Below are 23,252 nucleotides of genomic sequence, written 5' to 3'. Positions count from 1 at the left end.
ACAAAGGAGGAAATTAGTCAAGACAATGTCACAGTGTTACATTTTTAGTTGGTTTTATCTGGAGCTTCCCTGATTCACACGTGACAGGCCGTATATCTTAGAAATGCTGACATATAGTTTCAAATAAAACTCAGCAATGGAACCAGAACAATTAGGATCGATCGAGGATAAAATGTTAAACCACTTTTAATTTTTAGGATTGAAAACTATGCCAATGTGGTATCCTCAAACCAAAAATCATGTCCAGTGTCATTAGCACTTATTGTGTATATAGGCCTAGTTGACCAAATAATACTTTCTTAAGGTTTGTTAGTATCCGCAGTACAAACATGGATGTCCGCCTGCATATCAGTGTGATAGAGCCTCCTTTCACATGAGAGCAAGGGTCCCTTGCTAAATTGTAGCATATTTGTAAAAAAAAAAAATAATAATAATAATAATGATAATAATCTTAATGTATACCTCGTGTGAAAGGACAACAATGTTTATCTTCTGTCCACGTTCTCTTGCAAAATCTTTTCAAACATTGTTACATTTTACAACCATAGCAAGGGACCCCAGTTAAATTGCTGTCGTGTGAATAGCACATACGCAACCAACCTACAACATCAAGATTAATATATCCCTTTAAAAGAATGACGTATAGGAAGGGTGCCCAGTAGAGTACCATGGATTTAAATGTTCTGTATACGTTATTCATTAGTAACGTTAATTATGTGTGACCATTGATTGTCATGACACAATGTGTCTTGTGTTGATATGTTGATATTTATAGATGCTCAAGAACATCCTGAAAGTAGGCAGGCCATGAGGACCTGATTAATTACCCATCTATTATTGTGAAGTTCATCTGATACGCAAAACAATCAACTCATCACCACGGGATAGCATTCCAAATGATGGCCACATCAACTATGATGTTTATATATTACCGGCAAAAGTGACGGCATTCAAATGAACAGCTTGCTCTAATATTGATACTGTTGTACTATTGCCAGTATTTTAGTATGATTTCAAAGATATATCAGTACAGCGGTCGGTTTTACTAAGAACTACGGCATTCAAATGAACAGCTTGCTCTAATATTGAAACTATTGCACTATTGCCAGTATTTTGTCAAAGATATATCGGTACAGCGGTCGGTTTTACTAAGAACTACGGCATTCAAATGAACAGCTTCCTCTAATATTGAAACTATTGCACTATTGCCAGTATTTTAGTATGATTTCAAAGATATATCGGTACAGCGGTCGGTTTTACTAAGAACTTAGGCTAGGACTATTCCTAGGAGGTTTTAAAAACTTAAGGTTATTCCTAGGAAACTCGTTTTAACTCGAGATCAGAAATCCAACACAGGCCTCATACTTCACGGAGGCAACGAAAGCGATGCTTCCATGCCCCTGGTCAGTGCCTTGTTGCCCTTGAAATATTCCCGTAGAAGTTTACTATTTTCTCATAGGGTGCCCTTTACCAAGGATACAATGCATGGGTGCCCTTTACCAAGGATACAATGCATGGGTGCCCTTTACCAAGGATACAATGCATGGGTGCCCTTTACCAAGGATACAATGCATGGGTGCCCTTTACCAAGGATACAATGCATGGGTGCCCTTGCCCTTCCGAAACCAAACAGACGAGCTTGTATTACACTCATGGAACCATGGCATCGAACCATAGAGTCCGGAAAGATCGAACTAAGCATGGATCTTCAATAAAATAAGCAATCTCTGTAAAGGCGCATTCCTTGGTTTAGGGGGTGGCCCTTAAGACCTTGGGGTCAAAGGTTGAGGTCAGCAGGCTTCAAAGAGAAGAACTTTGATCCTGTGGTTTATACATGGAGAACCTCTCTCCATGGTTTATCCACCATTCCTCCATAGGCTATCGAAAAGGTATAATTATCCAAACTGTGATTGCTTGATACTCAAAGCCCACAATGAAATCAAAGTTAAAGATAAATAAAAAAATAAATAAAAAATATAAAATACCAAGTGTTGATGTAATTTTTATTAACTTTCAATCAGATGTGGACTCTAATGAGATATTGTTCTAAGTTAATTTTCACTATTAATAATGAATAATTCCGTTTTCCGTTACATTTAAAGATATGCTAATTGAAATTGAATTCAACTGGATTGAAATATTTCATTAAAAGTGATTAAAAATAGATCAAACCATGTTCCTCTAGTATCCAAGTCGAACTAAGAAACATCTTCCAATCTCCCTTTCTCATCCTTCAAGTCAAAGAAACATCCCTTTCTCATCCTTTTTGGATACTGCACAGTCTTCCCCTCTCGGTCTCATCTCAGGTTTTAAGACATCCCACAATTCCCTTCTCTCATCTTCCTCTTCTGAGCATATCACTATCTTCATCTCGCATCATGGCATCTCTAGTCTAGTGCTATATCTTAGTTCCCGAGACAACCCACAGTTCCCTTCTCTCATCTTCCTCTTCTGAGCATCTCACTATCTTTCTCTCGCATCATGGCATCTCTAGTCTAGTGCCATATCTTAGTTCCCGAGACATCCCAGAATTCCCTTCTCTAATCTTCCTCTTCTGAGCATCTCACTATCTTTCACTCGCATCATGGCATCTCTAGTCTAGTGCCATATCTTAGTTCCCGAGACATCCCACAGTTCCCTTCTCTCATCTTCCTCTTCTGGGCATCTCACTATCTTCTCTCGCATCATGGCATCTCTAGTCTAGTGCCATATCTTAGTTCCCGAGACATCCCACAGTTCCCTTCTCTCATCTTCCTCTTCTGAGCATCTCACTATCTTTCTCTCGCATCATGGCATCTCTAGTCTAGTGCCATATCTTAGTTCCCGAGACATCCCACAATTCCCCTTCTCTCATCTTCCTCTTCTGAGCATCTCACTATCTATTTCTCGCATCATGGCATCTCTAGTCTAGTGCCATATCTTAGTTCCCGAGACATCCCACAATTCCCCTTCTCTCATCTTCCTCTTCTGAGCATCTCACTATCTATTTCTCGCATCATGGCATCTCTAGTCTAGTGCCATATCTTAGTTCCCGAGACGTCCCACAATTCCCCTTCTCTCATCTTCCTCTTCTGAGCATCTCACTATCTATTTCTCGCATCATGGCACCTCGAGTCCAGTACCATCTATATTTATGTGAACTTCTAATTTGTTGGATAATTGCGAGTTGGGGACATAAATCATGTCCCTGTCAATGTCTGTCATCCCGGGTTTGTATCTATGTAATAATAGCTCCACCTTCAACTGCTCGACCAGTAGAACGAAACAAAAATATACAGAGATCAGTAACGCTGTGTTGAGTGCAGAGCTTACTGATTGAGCAGGTTTAACGTAAGATTGATATTCACAGATTCATGCATTGCTTCGTAATAACAATTCAGTGTTATGAAGAAGAACAAAACGAAGTGCTTCTAAAAAATATTACACGACGTAAACATTGTAAAAAAAATAATGCGTAAAAATTGTATTTTTTACGATTTTTTTTCTCCATCGGTTTAAATCACGTTGTAGTATTTCATTTACAATCCTTTTACAGTTGTTTACACTGCTGAGACCACCCTTCAATGTATTGCAAGTTTTCTATTTGTGATAATCACTTATTGTACATGTATATGATATCAAACTAAAGAGTGTGTTTTTGTGTTTGACCATTAGTTTCAGCTAAAAGCACGTCAGATTACGACGAGGGGTGCAACAACACACGGTCATCCAGTCCACAGATCATAAGTGATCAATGTAAAGATATCATTGATCCAATGACAAAGATATCAGGATCCTCTTCAGATACATCTTCTATGAATGGAGACAGAGACAGAATCAGGAGCAGTGATGGAGATGTTGGTGAAGATGTTGAAGATGGACAGATTGCTAAGAGGAGGAGGTTAGATGAGAAACCAATGAGTGCTAAAGTGGTGACTGTAGAGGTACGACTGGAAATGAAAGCATTATGGGATGAATTTCATTCACTTGGAACTGAGATGATTGTCACCAAGGCAGGCAGGTTAGTCAATTACAAATCTCTTCTACATCATATCTCACAAATATTATAATTTCATATAACATGATGCTTAACGCTATTTTAAATGAACCAATCTCGGTTTTTGGATTGATTATGATAAAAGACAAGATAATTTTCATATAACTTGATTAAGATTGCAAAACAACGATATTCATATAATTTAATCGGACACGAAAAAGGAAAGGATCTGAGACTATTAAACGACGATAATGAGCGATGACGTAACATTCCTTGCTCTATGGTTTGAATGTGTTTGGTGACGTATACTTTAGGTCACCTCACCATAATGGCCCAATATCATAGAGAAGTACATCAGGTTACCAGCCAAAATACTAAGTCACATGTACAACCATCAATGACTGGTATCCTGCTTTATTGCTGGTTAGCAGAAAATGTTGAACTATTTTCTGCTTAAGTAGCTTTATGAAATTGTGCCCAGTGTTTTGATGGCATTCTGAACAATGATAGGCATCCTTGGTAATGATGCCATTGATAACACTCATCTAAGCAAAGAATCACAAGATGTTCAACACAAGAAGAAAGATATTCTTAAGATGGTGTTTTGGACACATAGAGTGAAATGCATTTCGTCTTTCTATAGCCGTGTATCATGCTGTCTTCATTTTGGTCATGTTTCTTCTATCAAATAACAATAATGAATGATAATAATCATTTTGCAAATAGGAACCAGACTATTTTATTCTTCCAGCCTCGGTTTGGTTACATTGATATCAATGGGAGAAATGTAAGATGGCTGCCCATGATAAAGGTCTATGGCGTGGCACAAACAGACAGTTAATCTCTGTACATCACTAACGTTGTACATGAATTCCATATTACAGTCACGTCAATCGTGTATTTTGAACACTACCCATCACATTGAATATCCTGCCCTCAACATTACATCAACCATTCCCTGCTACGTTTCAGGATATAACAATCACTTTAAAGGCAGTGGACACTATTGGTAATTACTCAAAATAATTATTAGCACAAAACCTTTCTTGGTGACGAGTAATGGGAAGAGGTTGCTAGTATAAAACATTGTGAGAAACGGCTCCCTCTGAAGTGCCATAGTTTTCGAGAAAGAAGTAATTTTCCACGAATTTGATTTCAAAACCTTAGATTTAGAACTTGAGGTCTCGAAATCAACCATGTAAACGCACACAACTTCGTGTGACCAGGTTTTTGTTTTTCTTTCTTTCACTATTATCTCGCAACTTCAATGACCGATTGAGCTCAAAATTTCACAGGTTTGTTATTTTATGCATATGTTGAGATACACCAACTGTGAAGGCTGGTCTTTGACAATTACCAATGGTGTCCACAGCCTTTAAGATATTTCAGTGTCTATACACTCCGTCTGTTAGTTCACTATACACCCCCTCCTTGTTCTTCTCTCCAACAATCTTGTAAGGGATTTCCAAATTTCCTGAAGACTATGACGTGTACCTAGAGGCTTTTCCATATTTTCCTGCACACTAAGTCCTCGTAACACGCTGTTAGATAAAGTAGGTTGCTTGATTATTCGATAATTCACAATGTAAACCCACTGGCTTATAACAGAGTACATCTGGGCTAGGCTGTGCAACAGTTGTGTTGAATTGTGTCATGGGCCGTGGGCTATACTGATGTGACTGGGTCGGTTTGGTGAGGGGAGGGGGGGGGGGCTGACGAGAAGCACATACTCACCGCTATATTCATGTAAACTGACAATAACCTTTGACCTAGTTTGTTATTATAATTCATTAGTAATGACCTTGTTTTAAATCATTCTGGAGTGTTCTAACATTTCATAGACCTAAAGTTTTCTTCAAACTATAATTTAAACTTTAGGGAGAGCATTGAGGTAGTTCTTAATCAAAGGGCAAAGTGGGTTTGAAACTCAAGCTGGAAATTTTTTTTTTTTTTTTTTAATAAGTTAGACCTGGATTGTGGAGGTTTGTAAATAAGAGATTGACAAATAGTGGAAATGTGATTTGGAATGGTAGAGGATTATTAATTAATACGAGGAAAGAAGTAGAATATTGGTGGTTAAACCTACTCACATGGCGTCGGCGTGTTTGTTTGTTAAACATTTTAAAAGTCAAACACTAATTATTAACACAGTTTAAAAAAAACGAAAATTAATGTACTCGCAAAAAACAATGTTCAGACCAATGCTTAGTCATGGTTTAGATCTGGTTTGGGAGTCAATGGGCCGTCAATGTTCGTCATGCATCGGTCTGTATCTCATGCAGAACAGCCAGTTATTTTTATTCTTTACTTTCCTTGTTTAGCCAATGACATCATGAACATAATATGAGCAAACATTTATCGGCAAGGAAGGCTGGTTTCAACAAGAGACGTCACTTGTTTTAAAGCGACACACATGAAGCCATAACTGTTTCAATGTTAAGTGGAGTGAACGCCTTGAAAACAAGGCCTTGGTGAAAAAGAATAAACAAAAACATACAGAATGTTTTCCATCAGAAAAATCGTCCCATTTTCTCGATTGGTAATATCAAAATACATTACATACAGCTATCCCACGGGTCGGCTGGAATATTTATGGCGTACTTGATCAACAGCTATGCCGAGAAATTAGTAAATTCTTCCCGGTGATTGCAGTGCTGTGCTTGCTCTGCTGCCGAGGTTCTTCGGTGTTCTGGCATAGTATGTGTATAGGGACTAGGGATTGGAATGTACTAATCAACTTGAACCCTAATGATTTGTGGATATTAATTGTCATCTAGAGTTGAAATGCTGCACCTGACTTCATTCTAAGGTTTACATCTTACTGTTCATGTTCTTAGCAGAAACATAAATGGGGTTATTCATGGTACCGACAGGTGGGTTTTATGGGCTTTTACTCATTACTTCACCATAGAGAAAGGACCATAGACACAAACAAGGGTTTCTGTGTTTGATTGTGTGCAATTGTTTTAAACTTGAATAAGTCCATTGAAAGAACTTATTTTCAACAATCGGTGTTTTAAGACGTGTGAGAAACAGCTAGTCTGATGAAAAAAGTATTATCATATCAAAAAGTAATTGAGATTTTCAACTGACTTAGAACCTATAGTACACAGTTAATTTCAATTTAATTTCCCATTTTTGTTTTGGGAAAGACAAGTAGGCCTACTACTTTGTTATTTGCAAACCTAGAAATCAAGAAGTAACTTGAAAACATTTTTAAACAAACAGAGACGAGTCTTATTATGTAACTCCACTTGAGGAAGAAAGAATTGTCTGCTTTAATTACTGTGTATATCCTTAAAAATTCACACATCCCTATAGCACTCAGTTGGGCATTTGATTGTTTTGTTACAAAGTTTTGTAATTCATGTTCTTCTACGTCATGTCATATAACATGCACTCCTATAAATTGAAATCCGGTTGACTTAAACTGTCCAAAACCATCAAAAAGAAAGCATCGTGGCATAATTTCTGGGATTGAAGGGGGGGGGGTGGTTGATCAGTGCTGAGGTATCTAGGATGATAAATTCTCATCATTATTGAGGAAGAAAAGAAGTGGATTACATTTTCTCCTCACACCCACGTTCTGTCTCATCTAACACCTCATGCAATCCTACTGAAGTAACGAGGAATCTTAGCGGGTAATCCATCTTAGTAACGCGGTGCCATCAGAGTGAGGGGGCCCGCATAGCTCCCAGCTCCCAGCTCCCGTAACCAATAAATATTCCTGTCCAATACTGACTACTGAAAAACAAAACTGTTTCCTTGTAAAAAAAAAAGACGATTGTGATGGATTTACGTTGGATATCTGTTTACTGATTTATCTTTGAACATTCTGAACGAAAATGTTATAATGAAGAAATTTTGAAAGTGATTGGTGAATGGATGTTGTGAATGAAGGTCGATTGGGCCGACTTGATGAAGAAAACTGTCAAATATGGATATTTAGAATACCAGAAAACCAATACACGCCAATGTTATGTCCTTAATTAGTCTCTTGTCACAAACAACAACAATAACAACAACAACACCATCGACAAACACTTCAAAATTTGCACTATTATGTAAGATAAACAATTTCTAGATTGAAATCTTTAACCAACGCTTATTTTTCATAGGAACAAATTCAGGTTTGTTCAATCTTTTGTCAATTTGGTTCGGCACAACCTCGCTCGGCTAGTTCTTCAGGAAGTTTGAATTCTAACAAGGATCTTAAAAAACACTCACTTCAAACAATGTCCTTTCTTGCTACAGATGTTGACTAAAATCACAAGTGTCGTAAATAGTTAGCGCTGAGAGTGTTACAAATTATTTACTGCATGTTGGATCAAGGGGGATTATTGGGATAAGAGTGAACATGTTATAGGGATCAGTGGACAATTTGGTTTATAGGAAGGGATTATCTGATGATTTATGGGGGTTATCTGATGTAGCAGAGACTGAGCCAAGAAGGAGTGGGGCAGTTAATGATGAGGTTGCGTAATGCTACAGCTGGCCAGACACAAACCCTGACTTCGGAGTGGTTTATAGTATTAGCAGTCTCCTGTTTTCATGAGATACTGTTTATTCTCACATTGAATCATGGCTGGACTGGGAGATGTCCCGAATTGTGTGTGATTCCAGACAAAATTCCAGGGCGGTTTTGACCAACGCAAAGATAACTCTCAATAATGACTCACTCGTCAAAAATCCTCTCTGAGTTTGATCACCCTACCTCCATGGTTTCATTAAATTATAATGCCATGACAATCGCTTCAGACAGTGAATGGGCATTATTCAAATAATAATGTCATTACAACCTCTTAAAATAAATAAGTCAAAACTGACAGAACAATTAAAACACCTTCATTCGATCTCTTTTTCTTGCAACGGTGTAAAACAAAGACATGCCTTACAATATCTAAAGTGTGATACATTAAAATGTTTGACATAACTTGTCAACTTGCAATGTTTAATTTCTTATAAGTTGTCCACAATGACACAAACTCATACCAAATGTCATTGAACGTGTCTTCAATGTTAGAGAAAATTCATCTGGGTTTGGCGCTCCAACTGAATTATTTGCTTTAATTCAACAAATGCACATGACAAGAAATAAATAACCAATCCTGCGGACTTGACTTTCGGTGTTTATTGAGACATTTCAAGGGGCCGTAAAAATCTTCTGGCACTTAATTAATTGTTGAAGGGTCCGTGACGGGGGCATGCACTCACAGACTCTTCTCAACTCCAAGGTCCTCATTAGAGGAAGGGTAGATGTTTAGAAATATCATCTTCCTTTATGACGTCACCAGTACTTGATGACAGCTAAATTCCAGTTGTTGGAAACTTGGGTTGTTACTTCTATAAGGATGCTGCATGAGGGGTTGTAGCCAGAAAAACGGTTTGTCTGAACCGATCGGCAAAAAATATTAATAATAATAATTATAAAAAATGTGTCTGACATCAAGAAGCGGTTTTGAAATTGATATATGATGTAGATTAATAATAAATGAGAAATCTTTTGACATTCAGCCACAATAACGTATGTAAATAATGAGTTATTCATGATCACTGACTGACTAGCTAATATTGTTATTATGGACTGGAAGCCTTAGCTAGCATATATTATGCACACAGGACCTTGACACGTATAAGTTTGTGTATCACTCGTTGGTGACCTTTAAGTAAACAGGTGTTTACATCAAACATGTTTTGGCACAATTTATATCCATCGTACCCCATATTGCGGATATTGCGTTATGACTGATTACTCAAATTAGTATTTATGCTAGACCTATGTCGATTCAATTCAATTCATTTCTTCCGTCAGGATCAGTGTGTAATTAACTCGGTTCATAATAAGCCTATCGATATGTTACACATAAAGATAACAACACTTAAAGCATACATGTATAACTAACAGATACAGAAGACGATCAAATCATACTGATCGAAACGTCGAGTTGAAACCAACGGTTCTTTTCAGAACCACCCCTATAGTCGATTAGAGATAGTCATCACATGCATTCCTCTATGCATGGTGTTACCGCAAACCTTCCCCTAACAAATACATCTTGAAAAAGTGAGTAAAAGACAAATTTTGAAAAAAATACCAAGATAAAGGATGAGCCCTCGGCACAGAGTTTTCTACAGACGGTATAACATATTGCAGATTTAATTTGATAATTGTTTGATCTAGACTGCAACATCGAGTGAGAGTTTACATCCATTGTAAGATGGGTAATACTAATCTTCATATACTACGATCTCCCTTGATACCATTCCTTTGATCATACGAGACACATCCCCCATCCGTCTTCTATACTATATCAAGATGTTTCCTTGTAGTCTCAAGACTAGCTTGTAATGTCCTCATAGCGGTCTGGAATTCATTACCGAGCTGAAGATAATCGTTCCATGCCCGGAGGCGCTTCGTAACCACCGGGTTCTAGTTATGGAGACAGGGGGGTCACGTTTCTTGAAAAGCACGCTAAGTGTTTCGGCTTGTTCTTTGAGAAAATAATCAGGTCTATTATACCACCAGGGATGTACTCGACAAGCAAACACTGCCTGCCAGATATATAAAGCACTACAAGACGTATCAGTAATGTTTCAAAGCATCTGATTGCAGCTCAAATCATTTACTATTCGGTAAAACATTGTCCAATATTGTCCACAAATACTCCCACCCGAACTTGACTTCAACAAGCCCGTCAATGATCAGATGTTCAGTTCATTTTGGCTATGATCCAGTTGACTCATAATCTAATACATGCTTATGTTTCAATGCTTCTTGTTTACACATACATATTTATCTTATTAATAATTTCTTGACATATATCGACTAATGATGTGGGCTTATACCATGATGTAACCCATCTTTAGGACAAGATTAATTATGCCACAAAAACGAACTAGAGACTGGTCTTATTTTAGTGTGACTGAAAACATCCTGGATTTATTTAGCTGAAAGACACTTGTCTCAAGTTTATTGGGAAAGACTTTTGCTTAGGGTTGGTGGGGATGTTGATTTAATGAGAACTGTTAAGCTAGCCTTGCTCAAGGCAGTCGCATTATTCGGTCCGATAAGACGCCGCTGTAAACCCACCCGTATACCCTGTGCGTGGTGCGTGCGATCACACCGCATGACCCACCCGTATACACACTGTCACATCGTACGACTACTGTGCACATAAGTCATCCGCACTCGTACCACTAACCGCATGCGGAGGCCGTCAGGCATGCGGATAGTGTACGGGGGCATCGTGTCGTACGATTTACGCACAGTGAATACGGGTGGGTTTTTGTACAGCGGCGGTCTTTTTTCGGAGTGAATAATTCGACTGCCTTGAGCAAGGCTACTGTTAAACCGACTAAAGGAATGAGGGCCTCATCTTCACGAAGTACTGGCGTCTTTAAGACAATCAATCTTAGTCTTCATCACCTGTCGTCGGTAGCAACAGACAATTGTATCAGTTACTGAACAGACTCAGCTAGATAAATTATTTAATTGCTGAGCATTTTTTCCTAGATGAGCTTTACCCAGTGATGAAGACTAGCCCGATGAGGGCGTCAATCCAAAGACGTTTTGTAAATGTTGTACTTGTTACACTTTATTACTTGTTAATATGTTATTGTTGATATTTTTAGACTGATGTTACCATAACCCTTTCAGCTTCTGCTTCTGGTCATTTTGTTTGTATATTTTATACCATAAATAAAATATCAAAATAAAGACAAATAATATACTTTTGTTTGACATCCGGACGATGTTAAGACATTCCATTCATAATCAGGGCGAGAAATTATATATGACTTAAACAATAATGATATAATATAGCTAATGATATAATATAGCTAAATTCTTGTTGACTTTGTGGAAATAAGTATTCAACAGTTAATCAAAATAATGTCACCAATATTTAATTTGACCAAGAAGCAAATACAGGCATTGCACGTCAATGAGGCTTCACATTATCCTCTCCATCAGCAATGTATAATAAAATACTACTACACTTAAGTCCAATTTGACAGAAGTCTAATATGAACTACTGCTGGTATAGATATTTTAATGTAATCAATAATTGTAATACACGATGAGCGAAATGATAGACGATTGTACTCTATGAGATTAAGTTAATGTTCATTCTGTCAGCACCATGTATGCTGACTCTATCAACCTACTCAAGATTTAACCAATGATAATTTCACTAGGACTTTAGAAAGTCAAATAAGAAGAACTACAAAGAGTCATGTCTACTGCAATGAAGGAACAATCATGTTACTGTAGTCATAGAGTAAGGAATCTACGCTCTAATGTACACCACATCAGGCAATAGCGAGTGTTTAACATTTCTTATCTTAAAAGAAAGATTTTAACTCGAAGAAGTCACATATTGAATACTGATTTTTCCTAGTTTAATTTTTTGCTCCAACAATTATAAGAATTCAAAATCACAAAATTTTTGTTTTAAGTTTTTGGATAGTTTTCTTAATTTTACGTGCTTTTACAACGAAAAAAGGAGAAGAAATTCGTGTGACATCAGTCAGTAGGCGAAAACTTGTGTGCCTCGTTTTTTAGGCAGAGAAAGTTTAATCAGTTTACATTTAAATAAAATTGAGTTGAAAACAGTCTGTGGCATTTGTCATGTTTTGGTTTTTTTTTAATGTGGAAGCTAAACACAGCTGGCTCAACACATCAGGTCACGGTGATTCTGCTGGGCTAATTTGTCGCAGAATCTTTGTTCATTATCGACTGGAAATGGTGGCATATTTCGGCACGTTTTCATCCGGTCATCAAGAGCGAGATGACGGTACGATGTAGTGCGAGTACACGGTACACCGTTGAAATACCAGACGGTAAAAACATGTCTCTGGGTTTAGCATTTCTAGTCCACCCCAAAGCGGTGGCTGAACTTAATTTAAAAACAGATGAAAAATCGATGACTTCTGATCTGCAATCCTTGCCATAAAGGTCATAGGAGTATGTTGTACTGTGTTCAAGCTTTCATTAAACTGTTACATTTTCTGGTAGTGCAATTTGTTGGCGGCTGTTCTTAGTTGTACCCACAGGGTTGGTATGATGACAGAACCAGCAGGGAATAACAACTCTTGTGGCTTGAGGTACAATCAGTGATTTTGACCACCAACAATCCTTCACCCTGAATTAATCTACGTCTCGTTCAACAGACTACTGCGAGTGGGGTTCTTTAAAAGCGTACACTTGTGAGAATAAGAAATGTATTATTTCTTAGCCCACAGTCAGTATTCCTTAAAGACAGAACGGAATTAAATCGTTAATTCGAAGGATTATCCCGGCAAACTCAAACGTCATACACTAACAGTTATTGCTTTTCAGAGATCATCTGAAAGACATGGGGTTAGGGTTTTGTTCACTTGCCCCAATTTTTTTGTTTGTAATATGACAAATGTTCGCAATATGCTAAACTTGGAAATGTTGCAAAAGAAACACAGTACTTCAGCAGTTAATGGAATTCTGAAAGTTGTCCCTGTATAGCCTGTTCTCTTTTGGTGACAAAATGAAGATAATTGTTTGACTGAATAACTTCTCAACAGATATATCGTAAATTTATTTTAGTTGCATTGGTTCACAAAGTATTAAATGTCAAATATACTGGATTTTAGTAAGTACTGTTTTCTACTCTAGTATACTGATGGGTTACCCACCCGTACTCTGGTCACCAAAAGGTCTGCTAAATCTAGTTCAGGTAAACTACATAGAACAGTAGATTGGTTGTCAGATATTGACGGTGTTCGGGTTCACATGGCTCTTAGTACAAGCCGATAACCTACTTCATACATGCCCTGAAGTACTTCAATGACTTCCACAATACAGCTATACCGACTGTTCTGATTCAATTAATTATAGTACAAAAAATTACATATTATTTGAGATTTTCATTAAGTTTTAGATCCCTATTACCAGGTCCTGTGAGGAAGATGATTAAGACATCGTCAATAAAAAATAATTTTATTTTCTTGACATGGACTTACTTTTTTAAAACTCACGCTCTAAATTATTTTAGTACAAAACCTATTATATCCTATGGATTGGTTTTGGCAGGGATATGACGAAGAATGAACTTTTGTTTTCTTGTTTTTAGTTTTTATATTATGTACAATTCTTTTGACTAACCATTTTTGATGTCTTGATATTTCTCTAATCAGGCGAATGTTTCCTACTTTTCAAGTCAAGATTTCAGGGATGGATCCAATGGCTGAATACATCCTCATGATGGACTTTGTTCCGGTAAGTTCAGTTAATTTATAGACACTGTCATGAATGCTTGTTGCTATATGATAATAATAATACCGAAGTCTTATATAGCGCACGTATCTACCAAACAAGATACTCAATGCGCTGAGTATATACAAACTTTCAGAAAGATAGGTTATTGCAGTGATTGAGACCCAATTAGTTAGCACCTTATAAGGGTTTACAAGGTGCTACGGCGCATACAGCAGCCACAGCCAGGAACACCCGGGCGAACCCCTTCTCTTTTCGATAAGTGCACTGGGTTCTTTTACATGCGTTACACAACACATGGGACCAACGGCTTTACGTCCCATCCGAAGGACGAAGCAATGGTCAAGTGTCTTGCTCGAGGACACAAGTGTCACGGCTGGGGATTCGAACCCACACTATGCTGATCAGAAACACCAGAGTTTGAATTCGGTGATGACTACTCGGCCATGACACTTCCACTCATGCGTATTATAAGAACAAATGACTTAAATGTAGAGTTGATCATTTGCTTTAGTTTCTTTAACATTTTCAAACCACTTCTACCGTGCTATATTCCTCATGGCATCAACGAAATAAGTAAATTTCTTTGTGATATTAACAATTATTTTGAGTAATTCCCAATAGTGTCCAGTGCCTTTAATTGTTTGATAATGTTGTTGTATTCTGTGATTTCTCTTTCCTAGGTAGATGATAAGAGATATCGTTATGCCTTCCACAGCTCTAGCTGGTTAGTAGCAGGGAAGGCAGACCCTGAAATGCCAGGAAGGATTCATGTACATCCAGATTCACCAGCTAGAGGAGCTATGTGGATGAAACAAATCGTCTCCTTTGATAAACTCAAACTCACAAATAACCTCTTAGATGATAATGGACATGTAAGTATGTAACTTAATCGTGATTGGTTCTTACTATTGATGTAAGTGTCGTGTCTTAATGTTGGTTGGACCTTTGGAAGATGAGTTAACTGTTGAAAAAGAAAAAAGGTTTGGTATATGCGTTTCACCATTCAAAGGTTTTTTGGTACTCCTTATTTGAGCTGTTTTAGAACTCTTTTATACATTTAGATTGGGGTTACAGTAAAGCACCAAGACGAAAAGTAAAACAGTTTGAGAATGAATAGAATAACAAAAATATCCAAAACTTTTAAAGAAGGAATAACGTGTAATTTGCGTTGTTTTGGTGTTTTAAATATAATCGTCTTAGATTTAGTTAGATTTAACAATTTTTGGAAATGACGAACAGTATTGAGGATTTGGATTGGAGTATAGCGTGTGGTGTGACAAATAGGTTTGTGGAAGTTTGTCCAAATAATTTGAAGCTGAGTGAAATATTGGACTAAGGCTTGTCTGACTCATACCGTTAAGTGTTGAAATATTGCTGCATAGCATGTACTCACACTACACGTATCCTGCCCCAGTATACGAAAAAGACAAGTGGACGTGTTGCTCAGGAAAATGGATTAAAGAACAAAATAATACTGAATTAGATGGCATATCCACATACGTTTAGATCTGAGCCCATATGGTCTATGTTACGCCAGAGTGACATTGTACATCATTCTTAATCTGGCATGAAGTAAACTAACTGTTTTATAACATTCCCCTTTTCCTAATTTCTGATTTTGTATTTGTCTATAGATTATTCTAAACTCCATGCACCGTTATCAACCTCGTTTCCACGTGGTTCACGTCAGTGGTCGTAAGGATTTCGATGATGCTCCTGAGAGAGACTTCAAAACCTTCATCTTCCAGGAGACACAATTTACTGCAGTTACAGCGTATCAGAATCATAGGGTAAGGAGGAGTTGCAGGAAAATGTGAAGCCCAGTTACACTTTACACTAAACCAACAACTGATGTTCTTATTAAGGTGCCAAAGTAGAGCCTAAACAACCAAACATCTTTCCGTTCACATTATATACTTCTACATCTATGCTGTTGCTCAGCAAAGTCCACTTCTGGATGTAAAAGCTGAGGTGCTTTGCTAGGCGTCTGTGTATAAGAGCTCAAAACGTTCTCATGAGACAATTAGTTTTTTTTCTGAAGTTATTTCAAACCAATTAAGAGGATGCTTTATAATAGAAATGTACAAAAATGTCAATCTTATGAAAACAAATATGTAATATGTAATCGTTGAGCAAGTATGAGCACGGTTGAAAGTGAACAAAATGTCACATTCTTGTTATGGTGCAGTTGCCCAGAAAACTTCACAAACAGAATCTAAGACAGCGCAAATGACTTTGAGTATGGAAATGCTGGAAAATTTGCAGTAAACGACTGCAAAGTGTACGATCTGGCTATATAGATGTTTGTCCTTTAAAATAAAGCTGTAGCATACCTTAAAATAATGAAAACATCCTTACACTAAAACCTCACTATTATTCATATGCAAATTACTATTAGGTTAGTGTGTGTTATGATCCCCTGGTTCCCTGACGAGTCTATCCCATCGCTCAACACTCGATGATACATGGTTCCCTGTCATTTGCAGGACATCTTGGGATTAGACAAATTAGTGTGGACTCTTCGTTACACCTGCAACCCCATGGAGTTTAAGCTAATGAGGGTGAACTGACTACACCCATAAGGATACAAACTCGTCCCGATGGTCTTAGAAATTAAAAGAAATTGACAGAACAGGGTTGTTAACAAATTATTAAGTTCACTGGTTCACAAGCCGTCATTCTTGACCAATTTGAATATGCCATATGCTGCCTGTGCATTTTTATATCAGTTGGCTATTTAAATAAGTCAAGATCACATTAACAACAGCAATATTAACAGTTGTTGAGCAATATTTGTTTTATCTTGAAGATGATCAGTGCTTCTTGATAGACACGTCGGGTTCCCCTGGTTCATTTCAGAACAAGCACAACCAATTAAAACGATTATTACATATACAGCATATAGCTTAGTTTATTAGAGTGTTTTCCATCATACAAAGTATTCTGCCATTCCATCACTGAGCAAACCGTCGTATATTATTTCCTATAGTATCAAACATTATGAGACTGTACACTAAGCAACTAGTTTGGTCGTGCTTGAAAAGGACTGCCACAGGAAACTCAACTTTGAGTTCAACTTTAATATTAAAAATCGACCTAAAATAACATATCGATTTACAAATTGAAAAGATTTGACAGTCTTAATCAAAGTCAACTTGTCCATATTCATCTTTGAAGTCGAGTTGACATTTTGAGTGCGATCCAAGGTTGAACACGTATACACGATGGCCTACATGTACAACATTAACAGGTCAATCAAAGTTTATTTCATGACTTAAAGTGCCAAAGTGACTAAGCGCAGAACAGATGTCAAGCAATATATGTGTATCAACTATCGGTATATTGAAAGAAAGGTCACGTCCAGTGTTACCATGTATTACAATCAGCTGCAAACCATCAGTGGAAGTGTCGTGGCTGAGCGGTTAGAAGCACCCAATTCAAACTCTGATGTTTCTGATCAGCAGGGTGTGGGTTCAAATCCCCAGCCGTGACACTTATATCCTTAAGCAAGACGCTTCGTCCTTCGGATGGGACGTAAAGCCGTTGGTCCCATGTGTTGTGTAAATGCATGTAAAAGAACCCAGTGCACTTATCGAAAAGAGAAGGGGTTCACCCCGGTGTTCCTGGTTTGGTTGGCTGCATATTGCGCCACAGCACCTTGTAAACCATTACATGGTGCAAAGGATTAGGTCTTATTTATCTCAAACTTCGTCCCACACCTTGCAGTAATAATACCTGGCGCTTTGTATCCTTTGGCAAAAAGCGTTATAAATACGGTTATTATTTCATGGCACTGTATGTTGCAGAATTCTGCGCTTACGGAGAACTGTAAAGCACACGACTCTTCCACCGTAATGCCTTCAAATTGGGCCTAGTTTATAGTTGTACCAACAATACATCATATGTGGAACTCCAATTAACAAACTGTTTTTTTCTTTGGCTTAGATAACCCAGTTGAAGATAGCAAGTAACCCATTCGCTAAGGGATTCAGAGAATGCGATCCTGATGATTGGTAAGTGTAATTACCGTATATGCCCCCCCCCCCCCCACCCAAATCCGCCTACTACTTCCATTATGTTGCTTCGGTGAAGCCCAAGTTTGGAATGGTTGCCGAGTGAGCATATCCAGATTTACACCATTTTATCACATTTTTTGTCAGATGTTTACATTTTTAAGGAACAAAAAACCTGCTGATTTACACACCATTAATGGTCCCTTTACGTAAATAGATGGGCATTCTGTATTTCATTGATATTATAATAGACGCCTGACATAAAAATCACTTCATGAACGTAGAGTGCACTATGGGTATAAGGCTGGTTGCTCGCACCTTTACTGGGTGAAAACAAAACCTTAATGCCATTGAACAAACGAAAACCTTTTTTTGTAACGAGTTCATCTTCCCAAACTAGAAGCTATCTAAAACAATTGCATTTTTTGTTACTTAAAGACAAAACACCGGTTGTATCTGAACTTTAAAGTTATAAGTTGATTAGTGTTATTTATTTTACTTGATACGATCACAGTGTGCATTTAATGACGCAATCTTACTCGAGGTCGGAAAGATTCAATACAACCGTTTCATCTGTCATCGTATGAACCCCAAACACGCCTGTAAAACGCTCAACTATTTATGTTGATTAATTTATCATCATGATATGTTTTTCTGTTCTACTTTTCAGTATTCGTGCTTCATCTGGACTTCTCAACTCACACCAAGGCTCGAGGTTAGCAGAACTTGTATTCATTAAAACATGATGGCATTTTGACCGTGAATTAATCGTTTTGGGTTGGCAAGCGATTCATGGGTCTCATGGGAGAAGGTCCTTCCAACACCAAACAATTTCTTGTTTTGTACTTTTTGGGGGACACAAAGGAATGTTGGTGAAATTGAGATGATTGCAATTCTTTGCGTTTATGAAACCAAGAAGTTATTGTTGAGTTGTAACAACTTAGGAATTGAAACATCGACTCTTATATTAAATCACTTTATAGAAGTTTTAGAACTGCTTGCAGTTATTTCGTCTCAACAATACTGGCGTTAATGTATATCAATAATTGTTCAGTTTCATATGATATCGTGTGTTTAATTTTAAAAAATAAAATGATATAAATGATCTTGATATTACTAAAAAAAGTACCACACTCAAGAAATCAGCTTTACAAACGGATATTACGGCAGGGCTTGTACTGTTAGTTGAAAAAGAAATGGAGAAATCTTGGGTCTGAATGTTAAACATTTAGACACTTGTCTCAATGTGTAACGTTTCAATCTGTGTGTGTTTTTCTTTAGTATCATCGAGATTATGCCACATTCGAATGGTCCAAGGACAAGGAATCACCACCGACCAAGCTCACTACAGATTGTGGGTATTAGCAGGAGCAGGCCTCTTACACACAGACAACAATCAAATGAACAAAGTAAGTTGTATAATAAATTAATTAACACATAATATAGGGGTTTAAATCTGTTTGTTTTACCTATATCGGTAATTTGGGTATAACAGTAGTGACAGGTTTAATTACAGTCATGATTTATTTTTGAACAGTTGACTAATTGAGTTATTATTGTCGAAACTTCCTTTTAGTTTCTGAGACGAATCGAGGTGCAACAACAGGGACCTCGGTATCCCCACCTATGACGTCAGAACCAGCCAATACCCTCCCAAGCTCACAATTGGTCAATCCTAATCCAAGCTTCCCGGATCTTGGCCAATCACCGATGACCAACGGCACATGCGCAACGGATACCTACCCGACCTACCATCCTGACAACCAATACAGTTATGGGCCAAGTTGTTACTTCCGATCTAATACTCGCCCTACACCATACTCGAGGGATGTGTCATACATGAGGGACACCCGTTACTGCGGCAATGGACTAGGTTATATGGGGCGGACGAATCCCCAGTTTACCTACGACCCTTCCACTATGATGGGAGGTATCGATCCGCGAAGGAATTACACTCAACACATGGTGTGATTACAACCGGAACTACTTTGAGTATTCATCATTATGATAGCAAAATGCAAATGATGTATATTGTAGATATTTCTTTTGACGCCAAAGGTCAAGTGATAACAAAATGGATGATACCTACAAGTCATTGGACCCCATTTGCCCCCGTTACGTCCTACGATGTACACAAAGAGCAGGAATGTTAGCAGTTTAACATAACTGATTGAAAATTACCTTTCGGAGAATGATAACAAGTCGTTCGTTTTGGTTGGTAATTATTCCCACTTTGTTATGATATATGCAGTCATATTGTCTTTGAACCACTGTAACTATAATTACGGCAATGCCAAAAGGGAAAGTGGTCTGTCTCTAAGAGTAGGGACAATGTTCAAGATGGCTAATTAAGATATATACAGCGTGTAAATAAAATAAACAAAAGTTTTGACATTTCCCAACTTTCCTTTGCCAAAAAGTGAACTGACCGACCACATCATTGAAGAAACAAGTTATAAACCCTTGACTTAAAAAGTCCTTCTTGGCCAATAATAATAAACAGATTTTAAAGACTGATAATGGGTGTTATTGGGACAATTCGAAGATCGATATTGCAATGTGGTTTTCAAATCGATTATTAGTATTCTGAAGGAATACAAAATGGAACATTCAAAATGTGTGCACACTCGATTATGGTGTATTCGATATATGTATATTTGTCAAACAAATTTGGACCGTAATGATTTGAATTGATTCATTGCTTGTAATTTGAATGTAAAGGTAACAGCTGTATACGAATCCTGCCTTCAATGCATGCGTTTTCATTATGATTTACTCGATATTTAACTCGTGTGGATATGTTTTGAAGCGGTAAAACACCAAATAAACACGGGGTATGATTCCTGAAGAGCCATCTGCGTCAGTTCTGCTCGACTATCCCCCATCTCAAACTGTTATCATGGGCTTTACCGGCCACAGCTGCTGTTTATTTATCAGCCAATTCCTTCAAAAGTTGTGCGTTCAAGTGCGAAGTTTCAAGCTGCTGGCTGCTGAATGAAACAGTTTGGTAAAAGTTCCCGACAAAATTCCCAAGAGAAACTGGTCCTGGCCATTTTTTAGATCAAATCTAAAGTGACAAATTGCACCGCGTGAAATTCGGTTGGTTACATTTGACATAATTGTACATGTGAAAAGAATTTAACTGGTGGAGAAAGGTGCGAGAGGGTGAGGGGAGATGAGGAAATCGTAGAAGGCCCTACCCGGGCATGGGAAAAAATCAGTAACTACGACAACAACCTCACCACCACTAAGAACAACACCACAACAACATCATCATCATAATCATCATCACCATTATCCAAATTGCCCCGTGCACAACACGTGATTAGGAGTCCAACACACTCTGCCACTCGTTGACAAACATGGATGTAACTTAACAAAAGAAACTGAAAACCAGCGGGGCTTGCTGTATCAAGCTAAATCCCAAGGAGCCTGGGCTACTAAAGCCCCTGGTTGCTGTACGGGGAGACGAGGCGCTGCGCCCCACTCAGGCCTCCATTCACTCGAGTCTTTTCGGTATAGCCGGGGGTGGGGGACTCAACGAATTCTGATTGCTTGGCAAACTGAACTCTGCCAATTTTGTTGAAGGTGTAGAGTGATTGGACATAGTAGTGGACTATATACACCGTAGCTTCAACCTGCTTGAACTCTGAAAATAGTGGGACTTGAACAGTGGATGACCAAATGACGCCATCCACAACGTTATAGTAATCAGATATTCCCTATAAGTCAAACAATAGTGGTCTTAAACCAAGGTATTAAGACGAAATCAGACTTGCTCCACAATGAAAGGAAAATCAGATAATGCTGTTTGATGGTTGGACATGATGGATCTCGCACTCGAGTCAACTTCAAGCGAAAAAAATAACTTAAACAGAATATACACTCATCTTGAACAATCGACAACAGTTGGAAATAAGTCCGGGAAAGACTACAGGGTTAATTTATTCCAAACTAAAGTAAAGTGACTAGAGTAGTGATTTCAGAGCTGGTAAATCAGGACAGGCTTCTTTACTCGTTACCATCCATTTGGGAACAGAATGTTGTCATTATTATTGTCATACCGGCTGTATGGTTGGAACATACTGTATTTGTTTTAGCTGGTGACATCATAATGACGTCATGATCAAACAGTCATACTCGCGGCAACATGAACAAACAAACACTTAATATAGACAAGCTATTCCCTTGTCAATGTTCATTTCTTTTAAGAAGAAATCCGCTCCTTATAGCGGTTCTTTTGTCATGGAGAATTGAAACCATGTTATAAGTTGTAAATATTTTATTTGTGATTGACTTTACGTCAAGGAAGTAATTCAAAACCATTTTTTATTTATTTATTGATATTTCAAAAAGTTACAGCCGCCTTTGATAAGAACATCCTCTGCGATGTTGTTGGTTGATGTAATTATTTGAAATACATGATTGTAATCAGGATGGTTAACCCAAATTTTTATATATTAAATTAATGACAGCACAATAAGTATCAGGCCAAAGGAACTTTAAGGTAAAAGATTGAATGACGTTTGCGTAAGTTTTGTTTTGATTGATCCATTAAAAAAAAAAATATTTCGACCGAGGCTCAGCAGTACTGATTGTGACCAAACAGTGTTGGATAATAGAAATAAAAATCATGTTAAGAGATGACAATGTTACTTATTCATATTATTATAAAAAGTATGTTTGAGGTCGAAGGTGAAGCAATATGCAGTTCTCCAGAAGACGATCAGAGCATACTGATCGAAATGTCGAGTTGAACCCAACGGTTCTTTTCAGAGCCACCCAAACTCATTTAGAGACAGTCATTACATGTACATGGTGTTGCCTCAAACCTTTCCATATCGTATTTCCATCATGCAAAGTTTCAAACCCTACTTAATATTCAATTCATTTAATCTCTGATTGAATTTGCGTGATTTTATTTTATCCTTCTGAGAAAGTGTTGTTTTTCATAATTTAATAACACAAGTTTGTGCAAAGACAATAATGGTTTAAATTGAGACATTTGTAA

General features: G+C 37.7%; 1 protein-coding gene across 1 annotated transcript in view; it reads left to right on the top strand.

Moving 5' to 3' along the window:
- LOC117290745 (T-box transcription factor TBX1-like) overlaps positions 1-23,027 on the top strand; it is a 28,566-nt gene extending 5,539 nt beyond the window's left edge. Inside the window, exons 2-9 of the mRNA XM_033772293.1 lie at positions 3,655-4,000; positions 14,147-14,228; positions 14,909-15,100; positions 15,863-16,018; positions 18,174-18,241; positions 18,912-18,956; positions 19,523-19,650; positions 19,818-23,027. Of these exons, the coding sequence (XP_033628184.1) occupies positions 3,655-4,000; positions 14,147-14,228; positions 14,909-15,100; positions 15,863-16,018; positions 18,174-18,241; positions 18,912-18,956; positions 19,523-19,650; positions 19,818-20,212 (1,412 nt within the window). The 3' untranslated portion in view covers positions 20,213-23,027. The remainder of the gene's footprint in view (positions 1-3,654; positions 4,001-14,146; positions 14,229-14,908; positions 15,101-15,862; positions 16,019-18,173; positions 18,242-18,911; positions 18,957-19,522; positions 19,651-19,817) is intronic.
- Positions 23,028-23,252: the final 225 nt, after the last annotated feature.

The sequence above is a fragment of the Asterias rubens genome, chromosome 5, assembly GCF_902459465.1.
Source record: "Asterias rubens chromosome 5, eAstRub1.3, whole genome shotgun sequence".
Lineage (NCBI taxonomy): Eukaryota > Metazoa > Echinodermata > Asteroidea > Forcipulatida > Asteriidae > Asterias > Asterias rubens.
This window is presented reverse-complemented; position numbering and strand designations above follow the sequence as displayed.